General features: G+C 41.7%; 1 protein-coding gene across 8 annotated transcripts in view; it reads right to left on the reverse strand.

The window, feature by feature from the left end:
* Positions 1–21677, reverse strand: part of CadN (neural cadherin) — a 133814-nt gene that overhangs the window by 19903 nt on the left and 92234 nt on the right. For 5 of the 8 annotated variants that reach the window (XR_010549327.1, XM_065308385.1, XM_065308381.1 and 2 more), the window contains exons 11-13: positions 4589–4732; positions 3479–3594; positions 3039–3203 (exon numbers count right to left, since the gene is read on the reverse strand). Coding sequence is in view for 7 of the 8 variants with exons in the window: in XM_065308385.1 (XP_065164457.1) it covers positions 3039–3203; positions 3479–3594; positions 4589–4732 (425 nt within the window). In the remaining variant the exon portion in view is untranslated. Of the gene's footprint in view, positions 1–2660; positions 2826–3038; positions 3204–3478; positions 3595–4588; positions 4733–13593; positions 13735–21677 lie in introns of those variants that run through there. The other 3 variants (XM_065308383.1, XM_065308384.1, XM_065308388.1) reach the window with 2 other exon arrangements.

The raw sequence follows: 21677 nt of genomic DNA on the forward strand, positions 1-21677 counted from the left end.
CACAAATTCAATTTCCTTTTATTTCCCTTCCTCGCCCACGCTTTATTTTCTCCCCGCAAAAATAAAACAAAGAAACACAGCACATGCTCACGACCGATTCTCTCAACTCAACTCAAACACAAACAACGACGCATCTGAACAACATACACATTCAAATGATAAAAACCGACATCGGAGATAAAACAACCAATAGTTCTACCTAAGTGGGAGCGCAAACAGTTAGAGGGTAAACAAATTTGTAGAGACATTTCCTACATGCGCGCAAAGCTGCGCCAGACTTTGTTCTACATTTTGCTACAGTGCACAAACATTTTAGCACGCATCGCGGCGAATTCTCTTCGTCTTGTTTGCGGAACAAGATGGTGGAGGCGCTGTTTGCGTCGCGCAATATCGAGCATCGCATCGTGGCTGGAATTTTCGCGCTCAGATGCATGCAGCGCGCATTCGTAAATTTAATAAAGAGTAAAAACAAGTGCGCAACTGCGAGTACCCGGGAAAGAATGCACTCGTGCACGTTTGCTACACTTTACGTTGTTTCATGCAGCTCATGAGTTAGATTGCGCTCGGAAATTTGAGTGTAAAAAATGTAAAATCACTGCAAACGTGTGCGCGAAATTGATGTATCGGCAAGGATCCGCTGGTGCGCGCACCAAACGCGCTGCTTTGTGATAAATTGTAAAAAACGATTGCGAATTTTGTCGCCGCTTTGCTTGCTTTCTCCTCCTCTGACGACTACTACCCGCCACGACGTGGGTGGATATTTTTCATTCGTCGATACGTCGATTCGGCGATTCTTCGAGCTTCGTTTGATTCGCTCAAGGTTTGGTTGGAGCTTTACGCCAGCGTGATTTATAGCGTTTTATACCTCTTTTCGCACACCTGATGGATAGGCGCCCGGCAAGGTGTGTAACAGATGTAGCTGGCAAACGCGCCTCAAATAAATATTCTGCTTTGCTTTTTGCGCCCGCCACCGTCTGCCCCCGACACTTACGGTGCGCACGAGGAGCGTCGAGAGTGCGATATGTCGAAAGGAAAAACGCGTTTTCATTGTGCATCAATACTTAAGAAGCGGGCACAGTAACAGAAACACGAATAGAGCAAAAAAACACTCTCAAACAAGAAGACAAAAAGTTTCGGAGTAAAGAAGAGAGCGGGGAGTGGAGTATAGTCGATCTGGCGACAATCCAAACACTATTCACACGCACACACAAATACGTAAACACACATAAAACCACGTGGGATGAAAAAGAGTAAAATAAATGTGTAACGCGCGCGCACAAAAAGCGTGCAAAATTTTATCCAGGTTAATCGTATGCCAATGTTGTCCAAACTTTCAGCTACACTTTTTCGATCTATCCTCGGAGCCGAACGTTTTCTCTCCGCGCTTGATTTTAGGCCCATTTAGTTTCGTGCTCAATATTCATCCCTTATCAGCGGGTTATCGAAGCAGAAAAGCAAACTTTTCCAACACTCCGAGACGAAGACGGGGCGAAATCTTGAACCTGAACTTTAGTTCAGCTTTCCGTTGTTTTTCGCGTCTTAACCGACGTTATCGCTCATTGAATTAATTAGCGCAGTGTATAATCTCGTTGGGGATGCTGAAATTTAATTTTTGCTTATGCAAATGATGCATTTCGCCTAGTAAATCAGGACTAACGCTAGTTAGCCCCGGTTATTTCATGCTACCTGTGGGGTTTGCGGTCGGGGCCGCGTTGGCGGTTGCACAAACGAAAGCACACTCCCCGAAACACGAAGCAAACCGCCGCGCGGTGCCGCCTGATAGTGGCGAACTGGAGCTCCCTCGTCGCCGACAAGCTCTTCCGGACTAATCGAATTTCGTCTCCGCGACGCTCGACAAGACAACGACTAATACATACGAATTACCTGGAGGGTAAACCAGCCACCGGTCCCGCGTGCACCAATATCATTTCCACAAACTACAGACGGTACTAACATAACCTATCTTAAGTGCTACGCCATCTGGTAGTAAATTTTGAAGACGCCGGCGCACTTTCAATAACTCCTGGTAGTAGTAATTACGATAATTATTTTTATTATGAACATGTTCCCGGTAGGTACACAATTGGATTCGTGATTTTCAATGCTTCGAGGAGTGAACGCGCTGAATTTCGAACTCTACGAGTTGGAGCACAATTGTTCTGTTCATGCTTTAACATCGAGTGGGGAAACTGCGAAACTATTTCAGCACGCCACCAGAGATGCCACGAGACTATAATGATAACTTCTATTCAACTTTCCATTTGCAATTGGAAAATGGCACAAGCGCGCGTGGTATACACACTTGTGCACGGTTCCTGTGGAAATGATGAAGGCGCCTCCTGGTGCGCGTTAATAATACAGCGATGTTTTAATATGGCATGTCTCGCATCCACGTGACAGGATAGCAAATCCCAGATGATGCCTATTTATTATTTTTCACGCGCTTTTCGCGCATTGTGCCCGGTTTTCAATGTTTGATTTGAATAGGAAATGAATAAGCGCAGTTGCGTAGTTTGCAAAAACGAACGCGAAGAATGCGAAGAAAAAAACACACACGCGCTGCTGCCGTGGCCTATAAATTATTGTACATTTCCCAAGGTTTCCGGAGTCAGTGAATCGGAAAAAAAGTAGAATGAGGAAATAAAATGATTCGGTCTGACCTGCATGAGACTGAGCGGATACGCGCCGAGCAGTTCCTCCGCGATGTTCGCTTCGTACAGGGAGTCGTTAAACACCGGCTTGTGATCGTTGACGTCTTTGACGTGTATCCGCACTTTGGTGTAGTTTTCGTTGAGCGTGTCCGACGCCGTCAATATCAGTTCGTACTAGCGTGCGTCCATGCCAAAACAAGAAGCCAAACCAAAAACACAAAAACAAAAAACAAGAATACACTACGGTGACGAAACGAAAAAAAAAATACAAACATAAAAGACTACAAATTAAATACAAAACAGACATACGTAAACAATACGCTACAAGATATAATAAAAAAAAATAAAAATAACAGCCGTCGATAATTCGCAAAAAACGCCACCCGCCTGTAAAACCCGCTTGGGAAGATTCCGATCGTCCTCCTCGGTGATCTGCGTGCGGTACGTTGGCCGTTCAAAGACGGGCGGGTTGTCGTTGACGTCCTTGACGTGTATCACCACCGTGGTGTAGTTTTCCTTCAAGTTGTCAGATGCTGCTAATCGTAGCTCGTACTGTTTGATCCATGCGCAAGATTAGAAGAAAGGGAGAAAAAGAGACAAAATGTTAATTCCAATAGAAGATGAAGATGCACGTTCTGCGATTTGCACATCGCAATTCACGATATTCGCAATCTGCGCGCGTTTTGTTCGCCCCTCGTTGTTCGCCGATGATGATGATTGACGTGGCATCACGCCCGAAAGGTACGGCGCAGGAATATAAAGTAGCTGATAGAAAACACGGCGAAAACACGCGCTCAGGCGCTTTTCGCCAGCACAAACTCGCTTACCCGTTTTCGCGTCTCGTAATCCAATGCGCCGGCAACGTAGATGGCACCCGTCATGTTCTTAACAGCGAACGCGCCGCCTATGTTACCGCTTGTGATCTCGTATCGAATACGGGAGGCTGTGAACAAAATAACCACATTGTAATTTATTTCATAATATTTCCAACAAGCAAAACAAACAACGCCGGTGTAAACCATAATTGAGGTCAGAACAAAATCGAGGCCAAAATAACCCCACAGCACAAAACGCCTTAATATAATATTCTGCTTGAATGTTTTTGCTAAAACGAAGATTTTATTTTATGTCCGTTGGAAAGCAGTTACTAGCCGATATGTTATAGGCGGAACGAAGTGCTCGGTGCTTGTTAGGATGGTTTATTGCCTGGAATGCAAGGTAAAACCTCAGCTTTTGGCTTGCAAGGTACGACCCACTCCGGCCGCACACCGCCGGAAGGCAAAAGAAGGAAGAAGAATCAATTGCACGCGCGGCTTTTACATGAAACGACCATTTTCGAAATGATTCAATGCGAAGTTACAACAAGATTTACTCACACGACCAGTTCTCGAGATTCGCTTGATTCGAAAATAAAAGCGCCGGCGAAAAAAATATTGTTGAGCAGCAGATGGGAGAATTTCCATCGAAGAGGAGGACTTACGGATCGGAGCAATTTGAAGGATGTTATGCAGTTTGAAACATGTAATGCTGAGCTGGTAACGAAAATCTCTCGCGTCATGGCGTTCGCAGCTGGACAAGCTGGAACCTCCAAACCGCATCAAGCCACCACAGCTCCAAAGGGGCTGCTGCCGGCGTGGTGTGAGGCGGAGGATCGACGTTATTACGAGTATTGATTTAAAGCACACAGAGCAGTCCCGTCGGCGGCGGCGGCGGGTACGGACCGGACCGGCGTCCATAAATTGTATATCAGCGGGTGCCGATCGCATATAACAAGATTTTCACGCGTCATTCTCGTCCTCCCATCTTTTACACACCATCGGACCGAAACCAGGTCTCAGCACATCGAGATTAAAAGCAACAACAGAGAAAATAAACGTGACTAATGCTTGGCCACATGTTCGTAAATAACTAGTACGTCAAATTCAATTTCAACTTACACTCATCGTGATCTTTGGCGGTGACGGTGAGAACGGTATGTTGAATATCTTCATTCTCGTCCACCTCCGCCTCGTAGAGCGCCTTATCGAAGTACGGTGGATTGTCATTCTTATCGGCGATTCCAATACGGATAAATTTGGTTACTGCAAACAGACAAACATAAACATCAATACATTTTCCAATAAAAAAAAAAACCTTCAAAGTTTTCAAAAGCATTATGTGCTTATCATGAACCCAATGAATATATAGGAGTTTTCATTACTTTCGATGCCGTTAGGAAATGAAGATCGTAAAATAATTCATTTTTTATATCAAACATCCGAACGATAACCGACAAATATTTGCCCTTGCAAAACAGCAATCGCAATAAATAATTTTTAGCTTTTAAGTTCGCTTCATTACTACTTCACATCGAATGCTTGCCTGCACAGTAAGCGCACACAGTGTGTAAATAGCGTTTTTCGCACTGCAAAACGTGATTCGACTGTAAACCGTCAAACTTAACCAAACTAAACTCCACGATTCTTTTATCTGGTTGGTCTTTTGCTAAATACTTAATGAACGAATCGAACAAACTGCTCTATATGCTGGTAGTAGTCGAATCGAATCGCGCAAGTTGCTAAAAACAACATTTTTATTTTGGCTTTTCGATTTCCAATTTGCGAATACTCGTTCAGGAGTCACGAATAAATACAAAATCCCATCATCGGCTGGTTTTTTATTGATGCACTTTATAATACGCGTTAATCTATTTCGCCCCCAAACCAAACCAAAACCGAAAACCACAGTATTCAATAGCGTCAACCGGATAAAATAAAACTAAAAAAAAAACTTTAAACCAGCAGGCTGTAAAGTCCGGTAAATTCCGAAAAGTTCTCGTGCTGAGGCACTCCGTAGACCAACATATTCGTGGGGGTAATAGGTCATTAGTCCGACGTCCCGACAGTGCTCGAAAAGCTTCTGAAGGAAACCAACTCGACAGCGCAACGAGGTAGTACAGATTCAGGCCCTCTTGTTCGTTTTGTCGAGCTTTCAACTCTCGAACCGTGCAAAACTTCACAGAGCATCAACATCCACGCTTGCCAAATGGCGCTTTTCGAGGGTGCAACTTTTAAACATTCTCGGTCCGAAGGTATTTTGTTAGCGCAAAAAAAAAGAGCGAATCGAATGTAAAGTAAATGGGCGCCAAACGTAAAAGATGAAAAGAAGTAGGTTGAAACAAAATAGCATGATAAATTGCAAGTAACAAGCTCGGCAATAAAACAACTTTGCAATTAGGTAAAAATTACAATGGGAAAACTCGCCGCTAGCCACTCTCTATTGCCATCTCTTTGCGTGCTGTACAATCATTATGCTAGAAAATACAATGCATCAGCGCCCTGGGGTAACTGAGAGCTATTTTAAAATTAAATTACGAACTGAAACCAGGTTTCCTGCATTGTTTTATTCACACCACGCGAGTATTTTGTATCATTTCTATGTAACAACCTGTCAACAACCAGCTACATCGAATAATTGCATTGAAATTCTAAACGTGAATTTTCATTTCATAATTTCCTAACAACGATTACCTAAATTATAAAGTCTGGCGTTCGATACAATATTGAATATTGTCGTTAAAATATCGCAAGCCCCCGATATAAATTAGTCCAATAATTATAGCATGGCCAAAATATCGTATGGCTCGACCAATGGCGGAGCGGCGTCAATTAAATTTAATTAATGGCGAGATATAGGTAATCCTGGCGGAGGTGCCGGGCGCCCGAACAGGTTGGTAAGCCTCCACGAACAGATAATCAACATCCGAATGTCTCCCAAGTTGCCGGACGTAATCACATTCGATGTTAAAAGGCGTTTGTTTACTGCCCTTTCGAGCATGATTGCTGTGTTGTATAATTTAGCAGCGCCAGCAGCAAATGCATTAGGAGTTTTTAACAAAGTATAACAAGGTGTAAGCCACCCCACGCAATAAAGCCAAAATACCTAAATTGTTCCGCGGCACAAAAGCGCCCAATTTCGGTTTTGTCAGCGAACAATACGTTTTGTTAAAACACGCGCGCACAAAGTTCTTCAGCGCTTGCAAATAGCTTTTTTCAAACATAAAAAAGCATACACATATACACGTATAAAATATTATTCTCCGCGATTCATTTTAGAATGTCATGAATTTGAATATGTGTATTCTTCCTCTTGTAAAATGTGAATTTGCTCGTCTTTTATTTGATATAATATTTCCTTTCTTTTGTAAACGCTTGCTTGGATTTTTGGATTGTCAATTTGTCGAATTTTCAATGCGCTCCGAAAATTGCGCAATTATCAAAGGCAGTGCGCGCTCACAGTCCGCGCTCGTTTTCTGTCCGAATTTACTTTCGCTTTGATTTTCACTTTCAGCAATTTTTCGTAGGCGCCCGCGTTAAAGAGGTGATGGGAAAATCGTTAAAATATACGGCCGCGTATAACGACAATTATTAATTCCACCGAGGGCACTTCATTAATTATGCATGCAAATATATTCCACGGCTCGATAATTCTAATTCGTTGTTAATTGTCATGATGAAAACAACGTGCAGCTACCATCCACCACCGCCCACTCGCCTAGCAACAATTCAAACACTAAGATGATGAAAAAAAAATTGATTTAAAACAATGCAAACGCGCTTCAAATAAAAATAAATTCTGCGTCGATTTTTTTTTCAATTTAATTGGAATCGAAGAAGTGAAGCGCTTTCAAATGATAAAAATTACTTCTAAACGACCAAAGCACACAATCCGTGAATGGCAAATGCGCTGGAAATAAAGTATCCTCTGTCTCGTTGTCGTTGTGTATCTTTTATTTTATATTTTTTTTCCATTCCGGCAGGCAGCCGCCCCTCGAGGTGGTGGATTAAAAGTGCACAAAGTTGCGTCTGGCCGCCCGTGACGTGGAGGGTAAATATTTTACGCAAGATTAAAGCAGAATTTATGCGCGCGTTTTATTAGACGATTTAGATTTTTTTGTCGCTCCGCACCGCCAGAGGGCGTGTGAAAGAGAGGCGCGTGCACGTTTTATGCCTCGTAAAATTTAATGGACAGATGAATTATTGAGTCCGCTGCTAGTACAAATCTATTAATCTCACTTTGACCATCGAATGGGATGTTTTGCCCAACGAGCAATAGGTAGATACACGGAATATTTTATGTGCCACTACTCTATAAAGTATCATTGCTCCATTATTGACACAATTTTTAAATTTTAGTTTCATTTGATTTGATTGCGCGTTTCATGTTTTACATATCGCTCTCTGTGCTTCATCCAATCAACATATTCATATACTAACGACAAAAAATTTCATTAAAAAAATTTGATCAATGTTAAAAGCAGGTTCGTACTGCTTACAAAATGTTCCTTCGCAATGCTCGCTTCTTAGCTGACGTCAGTCAATCAATCAACATGTTTCCATGGCAACCTCATGTGTATTTGGTTGCATACGGCGATGCGCTATATAATTTCCATTAGGAAATGGATCATCGTTGCGCTTTCATCGCGCTGCAAATATTTCGCCCATTGCACTTCAAAATATCCTCCTCTCCACCCGCCCGTATTTGCTGATAAAACTCGTTTATTTGACAATTACCCTTCAATTTTAAACGTAATTAGTTGTTCACTCACCGAACGTGTGCGGAATAAATTAAATGCAGCTTTTTGTTCAGTTTAAAACAGTAATGTGAAAATTACAAGCGGATGCGTGGCGTGCACTAATAAAACAAAACATAATCAACGGTTAATAAAACGCCGCGTAAAATGTGAAACGAAACTACAACATACGTTCAATTGCGTAAGGCGTATATGGCGATAATGTATTCATTAAAACGTGTTTCGTGTGTGTTTCGGCTCACTCGCCAATTCCCGATTGGCAAATGTCTGGCTTCAAAGCACCTCGCTGCTAGATTCTCGTATAAATATGATAAAATATGAAATGCGAAATAAATTCAACTTTTGACTTTGAGAGTGAGTTTTGTCTGTTTGTTATTTGCGATACCGTACGTTTTGTTTTTCTTGCATATTCAAGTTTAAAAGTTTGCAGCGCTGAAGAATTTAACGCGCTTCGCGCTCCTTTGGGAGCAGTGGCAGTGTGTCGGTGGGTGTGTATGAAGTGAATAAAATATGGGATGGTCGAAGTGCATCGCACATATTGCCGAGCGTGAAATATTTGTGAGGACGCGGGTAAGAGCAGTGGCGGCGGCGGCGTAGCGGCTAACTTTGTGGCAGGCGTGCGAAATTGAAAAATTGCACGCCAAACACGCCACACGGATGAATGCGTTGACATATTGTTTGTGGTGCACAATAAACCCAGGCGTTATTAAAACGCAAAGCCATTCACAGTTAACACTTTTCAACAAGGGAATCAAGAGTATATATTTTTATTTTTAATTGGGTGCAGAATTCATGCTTAATTAGCACTAAAACAGAAAATATTAATAATTAAGAGCTTGGAATGCAACGCGGAAAATATGGTAGATAAAAAACGCGATCATTAATTGCAAATGATTAAAACAAATTTATAGCTTGAGTTGTTGGTCCAGAGAGTCTTTTGGGCATTGTACTTTTTTTGTCATTGTGTCTTTTCGGGGGGAGTTGTTTTCGCTTGTTATTTGCTCGGAATGTCGTCGCGTTTAGCAACGCATTTTCAGCTGGAAGAGGAAACATCTCCCACCAGCCAGCCAGCCAAGAGACGAAGATTTATTTCGAGGAAGAATAATATGCGCGCCATCGGTTTTTGGCTCCCGGGGAAAAATTTACTCAAGCCGAAAAAAATAAAATAAAAAAACGCAAATGAATCATTGCCTGTGCGCGCAGAGGGTTAAAATGAAATGAAATGGGTCATGAGGCGGCAGAAAAAAGAGAACAGGCGCATACATAGAATTAAATGTGAAATGTTGACGTGTATTATGCGAAAATAAAGAAGTTAATTAGTATGATGGATGCGATTATTACGCAAACTTCCATTAAAGTAATACGTAATACAATTTGAAACCAAATTTGGTTTAGACGGGCATAAAAGTCCAATCCATCAAGTTTGCCTCTGCGCGCGAATTTTTGTTTGTAGCAATAAAAACTTTTTTGCATCTTATGCTGTTTGCTTTTATATTTCTTAAAGTTTCGCCGACAGGAAATGTTTTTTGTTTATTTTAATCTATATGTAGGGATGACAGGCAAGAGCTCCCCACAGTCCTAGACGATGGGAGTACATCCGTAAAACTTGTTTAGTATCCGCATAGATTTCGCTGACGGGTCGTTTTCTTCCGCCCTTGCTGGCCGAGGCTCCGCACGGCGCCTCCACCAAAAGTCGCGGTGCAATACCGGCGCGCGCGGCGCGTTCTCATCGCGTTTTACGATCTCGGTCAACATATAAATTATCTTCAAAGGTGAACCTCATATATCACGAAGACACTAACCATACTCACTCAAGTGTGGAACGAATCGGCCATGTGCGCAAACCCAAGTAACCAAAAATCCAAGAAACTGAGATAAAGAATGCTACTAGTTTAAAATACGAGCGAAAAAAACGATAAACGCTTTACGGACGGTCGGAAAACAAGTGTCGTCTATTTCTCTGGACAATCCCGACCAATCATCAGCAATTGCAATTCAGCTTAATATCTTAAAGTCCTGATCGTAATCTTTGATTAATCTTACAACTTGGAAAATGCTCACGAATTAATCCTATAATGCTTCCGAGTGCAGTGCAAACAAGAAGTCGAAAATTCGTGCTCGGACTCGCCCCGTAAGTAATAACATTAAATTTTTGATGTCACGATGTCATCGCCGCACATGTGTCTAATCTCCTCTCAGCAATAATTTCGACGACGGAAAAAATACATAAAACACAAACAAAAAATACGCAGGAACTTTGTTTTTTTTTTCAAAGCATGAAAAATAAATTTTGCTTGTTAGCACAGCCGGTGCGGTCGCAACAAATTAAAACTTCAATTCCAGGAAACTTTGGACGCGGCGAAAAAAAGGCGCCACGAGCTTTTTTTGTCCAGCAACACGGAAAAACGTCGAAAGTCAAGTTTGCGGCTTCCGCGCAACTGGAAATAATTGCCTCCGATTTTTTCATTACCTTTTTGTCGCATTATGATGGAAGGCATCAAGCGCAAAATGAGCGAGATAACGAGTCAGATTGCCCAGACGCACAGCCTCGAGTGCCGCGCCGCCAAAGAGTTGAAAGTCGACTACTACTACTGATAGAAAACGTCAAAGCAAAAGTGGATAAAAGAAGCGATGCTGCCTGCTCTAGAGTGTTATAATTAAATTGAGTTATTTTCGTATCATTTTCTCGCGCGTCGTGTGCCCGCCCCCCGGTTAATGGCGCTAGGGGCGCTCGCATTCGGTTAATGAATTGCGCGCAGGGTGCAATTTGCGCGTTCAGCAAAGTGCCACCTATGAATATTGGATGCAATTCCGAGTTGCACCCAGCGTCAAATTGAAACTGCGGACGAATGTTTACGTTGATATTATTGCAAATTGCAACAAGCTACACGCGAAATAAATAATTATTTACTGAACGTCGATGTTAATAATAATCATCGCTCAAGTGCAAAATTCCGCCAAAAATTAGCAGTAATTAATTAATTAATGGTCTCATTACTTTGCAAATATTTATTAATTATACAATTTAAATGTAAATTTAAGAAATGTAGAAGTAAATATTGCAATAATTATTTTACCAACACACTCATAGCTAATAGGTAAATAAAGCTACGTGTGACTGAAGCTTCATTAAAATATGCTAAATATTTTATCGCAGAGTATCCCATAAAGCAATCATTTTGCCATTATTAAGCTTCGGGGATAATGTAAACTAATTGTTAGCTTTTCCAATCTCCCCTAAATTAAATGCTCGCTTCGCCGCTTACTTATTTTAATTGCATTTTCTTTGTCGGCTTCGTTTTGATAGTTATTTGAAAAATTTTAATCAACGTGTAACCAATTGTTCACGAAAGTCACTCTACTTTCTACAAGAAGTTTAACAATTTATAGTTATGCATATGTTGAACAAGATATGCACAAATGATATGAAAATAACAAAAGTTTGTAAGCATCTTTGGAAATGCAACTTAAATTGCATTTTTATTAAAATAGTATGAATATTCTACCGGAAAATACAAAGCAATTATTTTAATATTCATTTTAAGCTTATTTGTTTCGAAAATCTTCAATCAATGCGATACGCTTAGTCGGATGCATACATTGACGAAAAGTTTTAACTCGCTGCGCTTCAAAAACAATATACCGTAATTTATAGTTTGGAATCATGCATTATAAATTCATAAATTAAAACTTGTGGCAAATTTCTGATTGCTTCGCACCACGAAGTTAAACTAAAACAAACAAAACCGAAACAAATTTTCACACGCCCGACCGCAACTTGACCGCCAGCCATCATTAATAAAAACTTTCCCAAAATTTCCGACATTTCTAAAATTATATTACTCCCGCCATGATAATAACCCTAAATAACAATAAACAGTGTACACACTTATATTATAAGCACACATGATGCTGATACATGACGCGACGTGCCGTTATCGCTCCCGCTGCGAAAATAATTTCGTAGGAACACAAGTCGCATCATGCGCAGCACCCAACACAACATCAACGCGCCGAGCGATATGTGTAGGCGCCGCGTACACAAAGCAGCACGCATTACGCATATTAAACAAGACGATGCATGGCTGAGCCACGTGCAAACGAAGTTTCCCGGCCGGAGGTTCATCCCACGCATTGTAAAGTTCAATTACGCAACTCGGCATGACATCTCGCTGGATGTATGCATCGTATGTGAAAGACTCGATGCCACCAGGGCGGAAACAGCTACCCGGGTGGTGGTTTAGGGAATTTAGACTTAAAGTGCGTAGTTGCTTTCAAAGTGGGAAGCTGGGATTTGTCTGGTATCAAACTTTTCGTGTAGGGACTTTTATCGCGGCGGGATTTTTCGGATTGCTCCGTTTGATTCCGTTTGATTTTAGAGAGTGGTTCAAGGCTGAGCTGCTTGTTAGTAATAATCTGGTTGAAGTCAGAAAGACGCGCGCGCGGTTTAACTAAATCCGACTTTGTCGAAGCGCAAAAAGTGCTATTCTTGATTTTCGCGCGCTCGCCGCGCTATGTGTGTGTTTAAAATAGGTTAAAGCGGAAATAATACTGCAACATTAGCGTGCGCGCGTATTAAACGCTAAGAAATTAAATAATACACTTGGCACGCTTCGGTAACTTTATGGTAATGGCGGAATAATTAAAATAAACACCACCTTGTACTTTTAAAATTATTACTAAAGCAAACAAGGCTAATTTCGCTGGTGTTTCTTTTTGCTATTTTATTTTATATCGCGACTATTGTTAGCTTTACTCTTCTTTTTTTTTTCTTCATCATCTGAAATTCTAAACTTAACCATTTTTAATTTTCAACCGTTTTTTCGCGTTCCTTCAGTAAGTTTCAAAGTAACAAAGTTGTCGTCAAGATATACCTCTTGGGCTTCGTTTCATTTAGGCGCCGAAAAAACACTCAACCGCCCTCAAACAAATATCCAAGTGCTGAAATTCAAGAAGTTAGAGAAAACAAACACTGGGTTAGAAACGCCGCCGAAAATAAAAATGATATGAGGGAATACAGGGACATAAATTATAAACTTCGCCATCCTTGATCGTCCTGTTATTCCCGTCGGACTCTCCACGCCAGATAATTGATACAATTTCCAGAGCGTCAACGGGAGAGAAAAAAAAAACACATAACTCGACACAAAACACCAAGGGTAGTTTACGGAAACATCTTCACAATCCCTCCACACTTGTTTGAATTAATTCTCGCTTTATATAAGCATAAAAAGTAAAAGACATACAATGGAAATATTTAATTAAATATTTTTTATGACAAAAATATTAAAATGAAAAATTAATTAAAATAGGTATTTTTCTTTAATAATCATGCAAAAAAATAAAATGTAATTATTGTGAGTTAGGTACCCAAGTAAGTGCTGTTGGTCAACACCCAGAAAACTTTAAGCGGATCCACCATCACCGCGAATCACTTGAGCGAGCACTCATCGCCTGGAGGCGGCGGTTATTCGCGACGCGGCGTCGTCCACCGATTCATGGGGCGCACTGCCGTCCGCCGGCGTTTCCGAGTTCGTCGCTGGCTGGCGGCGGTAGCGCAGCACACGGCGCGCAATCGGCAACGTGCGCGCAGCCGCCCCCTCGCACACTTACAGCTATAACCGTTACTCTCTCGCAAACGGGCGGGAAATAATTTTTTGATACACGATAATAAACAAGATCGCAATCTGAAATTGGTGCGGACGCAAAAGAATTTCGATCAAAACTGTATTACCCATAAATTTCTCAGGTTTCTTTCGCGTTCAAGGCGGTAAAAATTTAGTGCACGTCAGAGTCGAAGATATATAAATTCTAGAATTCAACTGTTGAACTCACAATAATCCGGAGAAAACTTTCCGTTTGTATTAATCCAACGTGCGAGACGTATAGCAGCAAGCAGGAAAAAAAATAAAGCAGCAGTTTCTTTCATGCACTGAAAAACTTTTCACTTGCAACGTGTGTGTGCTACGCCCTTGCGAAAGGGTTTTAATTGCGTTTCCTGCCTGCTTCCGCGCCAAGATCTGCCTTTTCGGCTCGACCTTTTTATTAAATAAAGGACGCGCGCGCGCTCGCGCAGTTTCCATGAACTAAACGAATTACTCGCACGATTTTCCTTGACTTGACTCTCTGCCGCGGCGCGCACACATCAATATGGTGCGAATTTAAAATGAAACTTCGAAGCGTGCTCAAAATACGCGAGCAAACACATTTTTGACAAATGAACACTCCAAACATATACAATTTACGCGAAACGGTGTCCGCTTGCATCCATTTCAAATGAACTAATTGGCCGTAATTCTCAGTGATTTTCCGGGGGCACAAAACGTGCGAACGATCCTATAAGCTGGCCTTTTGATGACGCTCCAAAGTGTATCCAGCAGGTCTCGGGAATTGGGTGGTAGCGTTCGCACCGCGTGAATTTTTAACTGAATTTTTGAGCGCGACCATTAGAACCCCGCGTTGGAGTGGAACTGAAGCGTGCAAAAGCCCCCCAACCTCCGTCGCATCGTAAATGTACACCCGTGTCATTCTCTCGCTGGCACCACATTCAAAAGTTCCAGTTTAATTCGCGACTGGTGTGGGTTTGGTGGAATTTCATACGCGCCGAGCACAGTCGACAATATTAAGTTATTAAGTTAGTCAATTTTGTGGTCCGACCACCTCCTGATGATTGCGAGCAAGAGTAACAAGTAACGCCCCGAAAGACCACGCTGCAGACCGACAGTTAACTGCCTAGCGCTGGGACAGGACCGGATGTTTTAACGGCGAACGAGTCCGTGTTTTGTGTTGTACGTTTTACGTTTCGGGTGGTAACTGTTGCGAGTTTTGTGTTTTGCGCTCCAAGGTTGTCCAAGATGAACGCATCCAGCTGGCTCACACATTTACCCACAAGTTGGAATCTTGTGCTTTGGTAATGCGGGTGATATTGGGGTCGGGGTTGGTGGCTAAAGTGGGGAAATGGGAGTATATAAAGCGGTAAAAAGGTTCAAATGGGGGCTAATCCCGACCTCGAGAAAAGAAACTCTACGAAGGCCATGAATATCAAGAGCGCACTCGAAAACCCGCCCGCCTGTCGCACGAGCAACTATAAGGAAAGGGGTTTGTTGTTGCTAAAATAGAAGCAGTGTCCAGTTCTGGAACTGGGGATAAGCTTATCGTTCTTTAACAGCCGATTGCGCCCGAAACTAGACGATTAGTCAAACTGACCCAGTACACCAATGGTCAATGCAAAGTGTCTCAACTCGGATTAACTCACAACAAAGAATTGACTATTCCACTACAATCTACCACCTCCCCACAAAAGATAAATGTTTATGTTGAAATGCCTAGAGTCCATATAACTTCAAAGTAGCAGCGTGACACAATGACCAGGATAAATCTAACAGCTTGTTGCGAGGGCGCAAGCTTTGAAGCTCCACCATTCGCAGTTTCGACGCCGTCAAAAGCTGGCTAATACCGACGGTTAACTAACAGCGCCTGTTTACACGAATCCGCTAAAGTTCAACACAGCGCTACAAGAAGCTGCTCGCCGAATCGCTGCCACCGCACACGCCAAAGGCGGTAACATATCATCAGGTAATAAATCCCCGTAATAAATTTCCCCCTCGCGCCTGGCAAGCAGGAATTCACCCTTCTGGGTCTTACTTCCTCCCAAGACGCAAGAAAACGCGATTAATTTCGCATCGCCAGCGCCTGGGTTGTGCTTACCCCACATTCAACAAAGTTAGATCAACATTCAGCGACGTTTAACGTATATGACTCATATATAGATATATTACAACAGCAGCAGCAGCGGGGTAGCGTTGCCATCAATTTTTTTTATTTACGACTAGTCATGCTTCGTGGAGTTGAATCAAGGTTAGTCGTGCTTGAATAGACACAAATTTGTGTGAGGAAAAATAACAGAGCATCATTAAATCATAAAACCTCGTTTCCGAGGCAGTGGTGGTGGTGGGGGGTGGTAGTTGGGATCGGACCTACGATTGGGTTCTCGTTTCTGGTTTGGCATTGGAGATGATGTGGGTGATTCGGACGAGATAAGATGCATTGGCCATGATTTTAGGGCCATTATGTTGCTACGCGTTGGTACACGTGAATGGAGCGCAATCACCGCGGCGTGTAGCGGCGATATAGTTCACCGCTGCCGCCAGAAGCATTCCACTAACACCAACACCATTTCGTAAACGCCCCTCCATTAGGACGGCGCACATTCGGAGGCAATATGCTCGCCGCTCCCGTAAGCCACCGAAAAACAAATTTCCAATTACAGTTTGCCAATAATTGCCCTCGACTCCTCTATTCCGTCCTTATCTGCTTCACGTGTGTGTAAATCTACATCCTTAAAAAACAAGCTCCTACTTACTCTCTAAGAGGTGGAAAGGCTTTCAAAACCCAGCACAACCCATTGCTAGCTAGTTTGGTGAAAGGAAATTAAGCACATTCAAACGAAAAGAAACTTTTATCGATTTTATCAACGCAATCTTTGAGCAATTAATTTAATTACCAAGGAAGTAAATTTACTACAGTTTACACTTTCGTTCCGCATGCAGGGCGATGAGGAAGGCGTTTCGGAAGGTACAAAAGGACAAAGCGATGACAATAAATTGAATCGCGCCGACCGAAACGCACACAGCGCGCGCGTACCGCATATACAGCATGGAAGAAAGGAAGTGAGACGTTGCAGATCTTGGCAATGAGGCGCAGGCAACCAGCTCGCTTCCAATATTCGCGCTCGTTGGTTGAGTATTCTTAGCGGTTTATATTCAAAGTTGTATTCAATTATGGATTCGAATGTTCCAGGTGAGTGTCATCCGGGTGTATCGATATGCAGAAAGCGTTCGCATTCGACGGCAAACACGCCGGAGCAATATTCGTTATTCAGCGCCGTATTCAACGTGCAGAATGGAAAGGAAAATGGATTGGAATAGGAGGCGATAGAGCCGATCAGAGTGGATGCTTCCGCGTCTTAGAGCTTCCTTTTCAGGCGTCAATTATTCAGCGCGATTTCCAACTCGCAGGTAGATACAAACACGCGCGCATGTTGACGCAGCGAGCGGTACTTATCTGCGTCGGAAACGGAAATAGACACGGAGCTATTAGTACAAGTGTCATGGCTACCGGAGATGAATGATGAGAATATTTGCGGAAATAAAAATCTTAAGAATCAATCACCAAAAAAACAATAAAATGTTCCATAAAAACGACATAAATCTTTAAAATGTTTTAGTATAATCAGAAATGTAGATTGTAGATTTGACGACGAAAATTTTGCTACTAGAATTCGTGGCGCCATCTATGCAACTGCGATTGTACTAATACAAGCTACTATCCCCACTTTGAGAGTTGTAAACGGATCAATATTCAGTTTCCCGGCTTCCCGGTTTTAGTTTGCTGCATCCAGGACTTTCCTTCGTCCTATTTCCTGTCTTACAACTTGGCGTTTCGCCGCTAGGTGGCGTCACATTCAAATATACACTTTAAAATTAAATTTCTAATAATTCAAGCAATAAAAATGTCAAAGCAGGTCAGAAATGAACTAAAGAATGGAAAATTTAATTGAATTCAATTTTTCACATCTCGTAAGAACTCGAGCTCCACTGGGCGCCCGCCCGCCTTTGTTCTCATTCGTTATGCACAATTTTCTCAATTTCGAAAGTCTTAGATTCAATTCTCGTCTTTTTTCCGTATCGCCGTGATAGTCTCAAACGTATTATTCGCACAATAATGTACGAAATTTTCCATCTCGTTTGGACCGGGCTTAAACTCAACTGTGAGCTTCTTTCGACACGAGCAAATCCAATATAAGAATAATATGCATATTTCGTCTCTCGTCCCATCGCGCGCGACTGGTCGCAATGCGCCCGGGTCTGATTAAATTTCCACCCGTTCTCCGACGCATTCGAAACGGAATGCGTGGGTGTAACACCTGTTAGACATTTTTTTCCCTCCGAGCTGCTCCGGCAGAGCGAGAATATGGAGGCGAGAGAGTGGTGAATGAGGATATGAGAATGGGAAATCCTGAAAATATACTTCGCGCGAGCTTCGGCGCTGTGTGACTGGGGGAAGTGTGGTGTTTTTCAGAGCGTAATAAATTCTAGTGGCGGCGGCAGCGCAAAATGGGCCACATTAGGGACTTAATCAAGAGTTAACACGTTCCTCGACGCTTCCCGGCACGCGAGAATTTCACCTGCTGCAAGACGCAAAGGAGCAATAATGTGAATACACTTAATCAAAATGTTTTATAGCTTAATAGTCCCCGCGATACTTTTACACACAGTCGCGCGCTGAATGAAATTCAATTACCATTAAGTTTCATGCGCGAATAAATAATTAAATGAATTGGAAAGTTATTTTTAATTAATTTCTGAAAAACGTTTCGCGCGACAGGCGGATATTACCCTGTATATAATTTAATATTAATAATATAACACACAATATGATGGTAATGATTAATAGTCTGCCCGCAAGCGGAGCGTTCAATGCCTCCTGGTTTCGGAGAAGTTCATAATTACCTCATAGAGTGTACGCGTAGAGGCGCAGCAAGGCGACATCGCAACATAGGTTTCACATTAACTCAACATTTAACGAGAAGCGATGAGACAAGGGTTTGGAGGTTCCGTGGCGGGACACCGCTCCGTGTGTTATGCATGCCACTCGTCCACATTGAATATTTAACAAGCGATGGGATGTAGAACGCTTAATTAAAATCGATATTGCAATAAATGAATTTCTCGAGTGATTTCATTTTTTTTTACTGAGTTTTGTCTCTGAGTGGATGTGTGTTTTAGATGGTGTTAGATAGCGCAAGAGTCCGAAAATAACCTTTTTTAATTAAACTAGTTGCATGTCGGACACGTTAAGATCTCTTCGTAAATCACAAAGCAATTTCCTTTCGCTCGTAAGATTTGCCATTAAGCCTGCCCCCAAACAATAAGAAAATTAAGGATTCCACGGGGAAAATTAACGCGATCTAAACGCAGAGATAAAAAATCTATGAGCAAATGTTACTTGTAAAATTTAAAAATCGTTAAAATAACATTTCTAAATTTATCTAAGCTATAAAATTGGCATGCAGGTGAAACCTGATAATAGAGATCATTTTTAAAAATAGCTCTATAACGGAAATAACTATTACAGCTAAATTGCAATTGCTATTGATCTGAAAACGACTGAAATCTAGTCGTTCATGAAGTTAACTATTATGTTCCAAGAAATTTTTATTATAAATGTGAAGGAAATTGCCTCAAAATTGATATTATCTTTAAATTTTCTGCATCTGCACATTATCACGCTTTAAATTAAACAAAAATACGATAAACAAAGGTTGTTTTTTTATGAGATGCACCAATTCACCAATTCGTAAAACAACTCTGCCATTTGCATTTTTATATAGTTAACGGCCCGGCGCCTGGCTGCGCGTGATTAATAGCCGTTTGCTCTTTTATTTTCCGCAATCGAAACAAATCCTCGTTACAAATAGTGCTAGTCGCCGTTCCATCGCGATAAAACTGCGCAGATAAGACGCGAAAAAAACAACCACCAGCGAGCAATCTCGACATTATTCATCGTCGGTGATTATAATGAGTCCGAGACGCGGCGGCTCGGCGGCGGCGTCTAAGAACTAATAAATATTTCATTCCTCACAATTCACAGCAGACGCCCCCGCACCGCAATGAAGACAACATGAAATATTAAATATTTCCAGGGAGGAAAATATTTTCGTAGCCGGAAGTTATATCTCAAAATTTGAATTACAAAATTGCCGTAAAGCACGGGGGGTTAGCGAGAGCAGAATTATTTCCGCATCGCAAATGTTTGTGTGATTCTCGATTGTCGAAGCAGTGGCGGCTGTAAATATATACCGCGGCTGTAAGTAGCAATGTTTAAAGCGTTTGCCAGTTACTTCGTTGAATATGATTGGGACGGGTTGTTTCCGGCGTGCTTTCCGCAACATATTGTAGTTATGCGCACGACGGGCGTAGCGTGGGGCGGTAATTAATGCCAACTGCATCCACCGGCCCCCGCCCCGTTTCGACGGAAATGATGCGATTAAGACTGTTCGTGCGGCGAGACCATGCCGCGCCGCAAACCGCGCAAACGATGCAGTAAAATTGTACTACAACTAATTGGAATTCAATCCGGGACACGTTCCATCGGTTCGAAAATTGACTCAACTAAAACTCATCTATTGTGTGTTGCAAGAAAATTCAATTTGAATTAAATTTTTTTATCGAAACTGCTCGCATAGTAATTATGTAATTTCGTAGTTTGTACTTTAGTGAAAAACAATGAATTGCAAGCTCAAATTTAAACAAAAAATTACAAATTTCACATATCTACATATATGCAGTAAAGTTGTGTTAGTTACACCTATTATAACTCCAGAACTAATGGACAGATTTTGAATATCTATGAATTTTTGGATTTGTCTCAGCCTCGAATAGCAGAATAACTATTAAAATATCAGAAATTATGACAGAAAAGGTGTTAAATAAGGCGCCAAAGTGCATTCTTTGCATTTCTCAAAACAATAATTCATTGTTTTCCACAGTTATTACGTAATAAAGTATTATTTTAACTGTCAGAGTGAATAAAGCATTGTTTTCAAGGAAAAAAAAAAGTCAAAATGTCTTGTGATGTTTCAACAATGCTTTCGGTCGTCTTGGATTTAATTTTGTTGTAATCCCCACCGCATTGACAACCTTTCTCGCACGTGTCGCGTGTTACTCAAAGTTAAAAGCGCCCCCATTATAATATGTTTGACGGCGTGGAAAGGTAGCATCCGCGCTGGTTGCAGCGGTGAGCAGGTAGTACACCTAGGTTTATTATTAACGTTAATTGGAAATATGCGGTCGAGACGAAACAATGCCCGTCCCGTGTCCTTACGTTGCACGCCTTTCCTCCGAGACCGTGGGGCGGTAGATAAAAGCCCGAGATCATTAAGCCCCAATTCGATTACGCCTCGTGCATAAATTCAGCATTAATTTCCTTTTAACGTTCCCCGCTTACCTAACGTGCTTTTCCGCGGTTTGACATCAATAAATTAGTAAATATAAAATCTTAAATATTCGCGAAAAACGGTTTCAAACGTTTTTCCACACAAATTTTCACTTTTTAAGCGCAATTTATGCGCGAAAAAACTTTGCGCGAGATAAAAACGTTCTTGTTGCATTCAAGCGCTCATTACGGTCGACTTTACGACTATTGCTAGTTGGAATTAATTTAATCGTGAGCAGAGGTTGCATTTTAATGCCTCATTGGAATAATTAACCGAAGCTTCGGTTGATTTCATTAAGGGACACGAAAACTCACCCGGGGCGTTAGTTTAAAAAGCGTTTTAAACTTTGTTTCGCGTTTGCCAACTCATTACAAACTGCAAAGCGACTTTCTCTGATTGTGTTGATTGTTGATAAAACTCACCTGTAACAAACAAATAACATCGTTAGCAAATTTGC

This window comes from Atheta coriaria, unplaced genomic scaffold (assembly GCF_025399875.1).
Source record: "Atheta coriaria isolate IRGN ID8LTWV9N9 unplaced genomic scaffold, Caltech_Dcor_3.1 hic_scaffold_7_pilon, whole genome shotgun sequence".
NCBI classification, from domain to species: domain Eukaryota; kingdom Metazoa; phylum Arthropoda; class Insecta; order Coleoptera; family Staphylinidae; genus Dalotia; species Dalotia coriaria.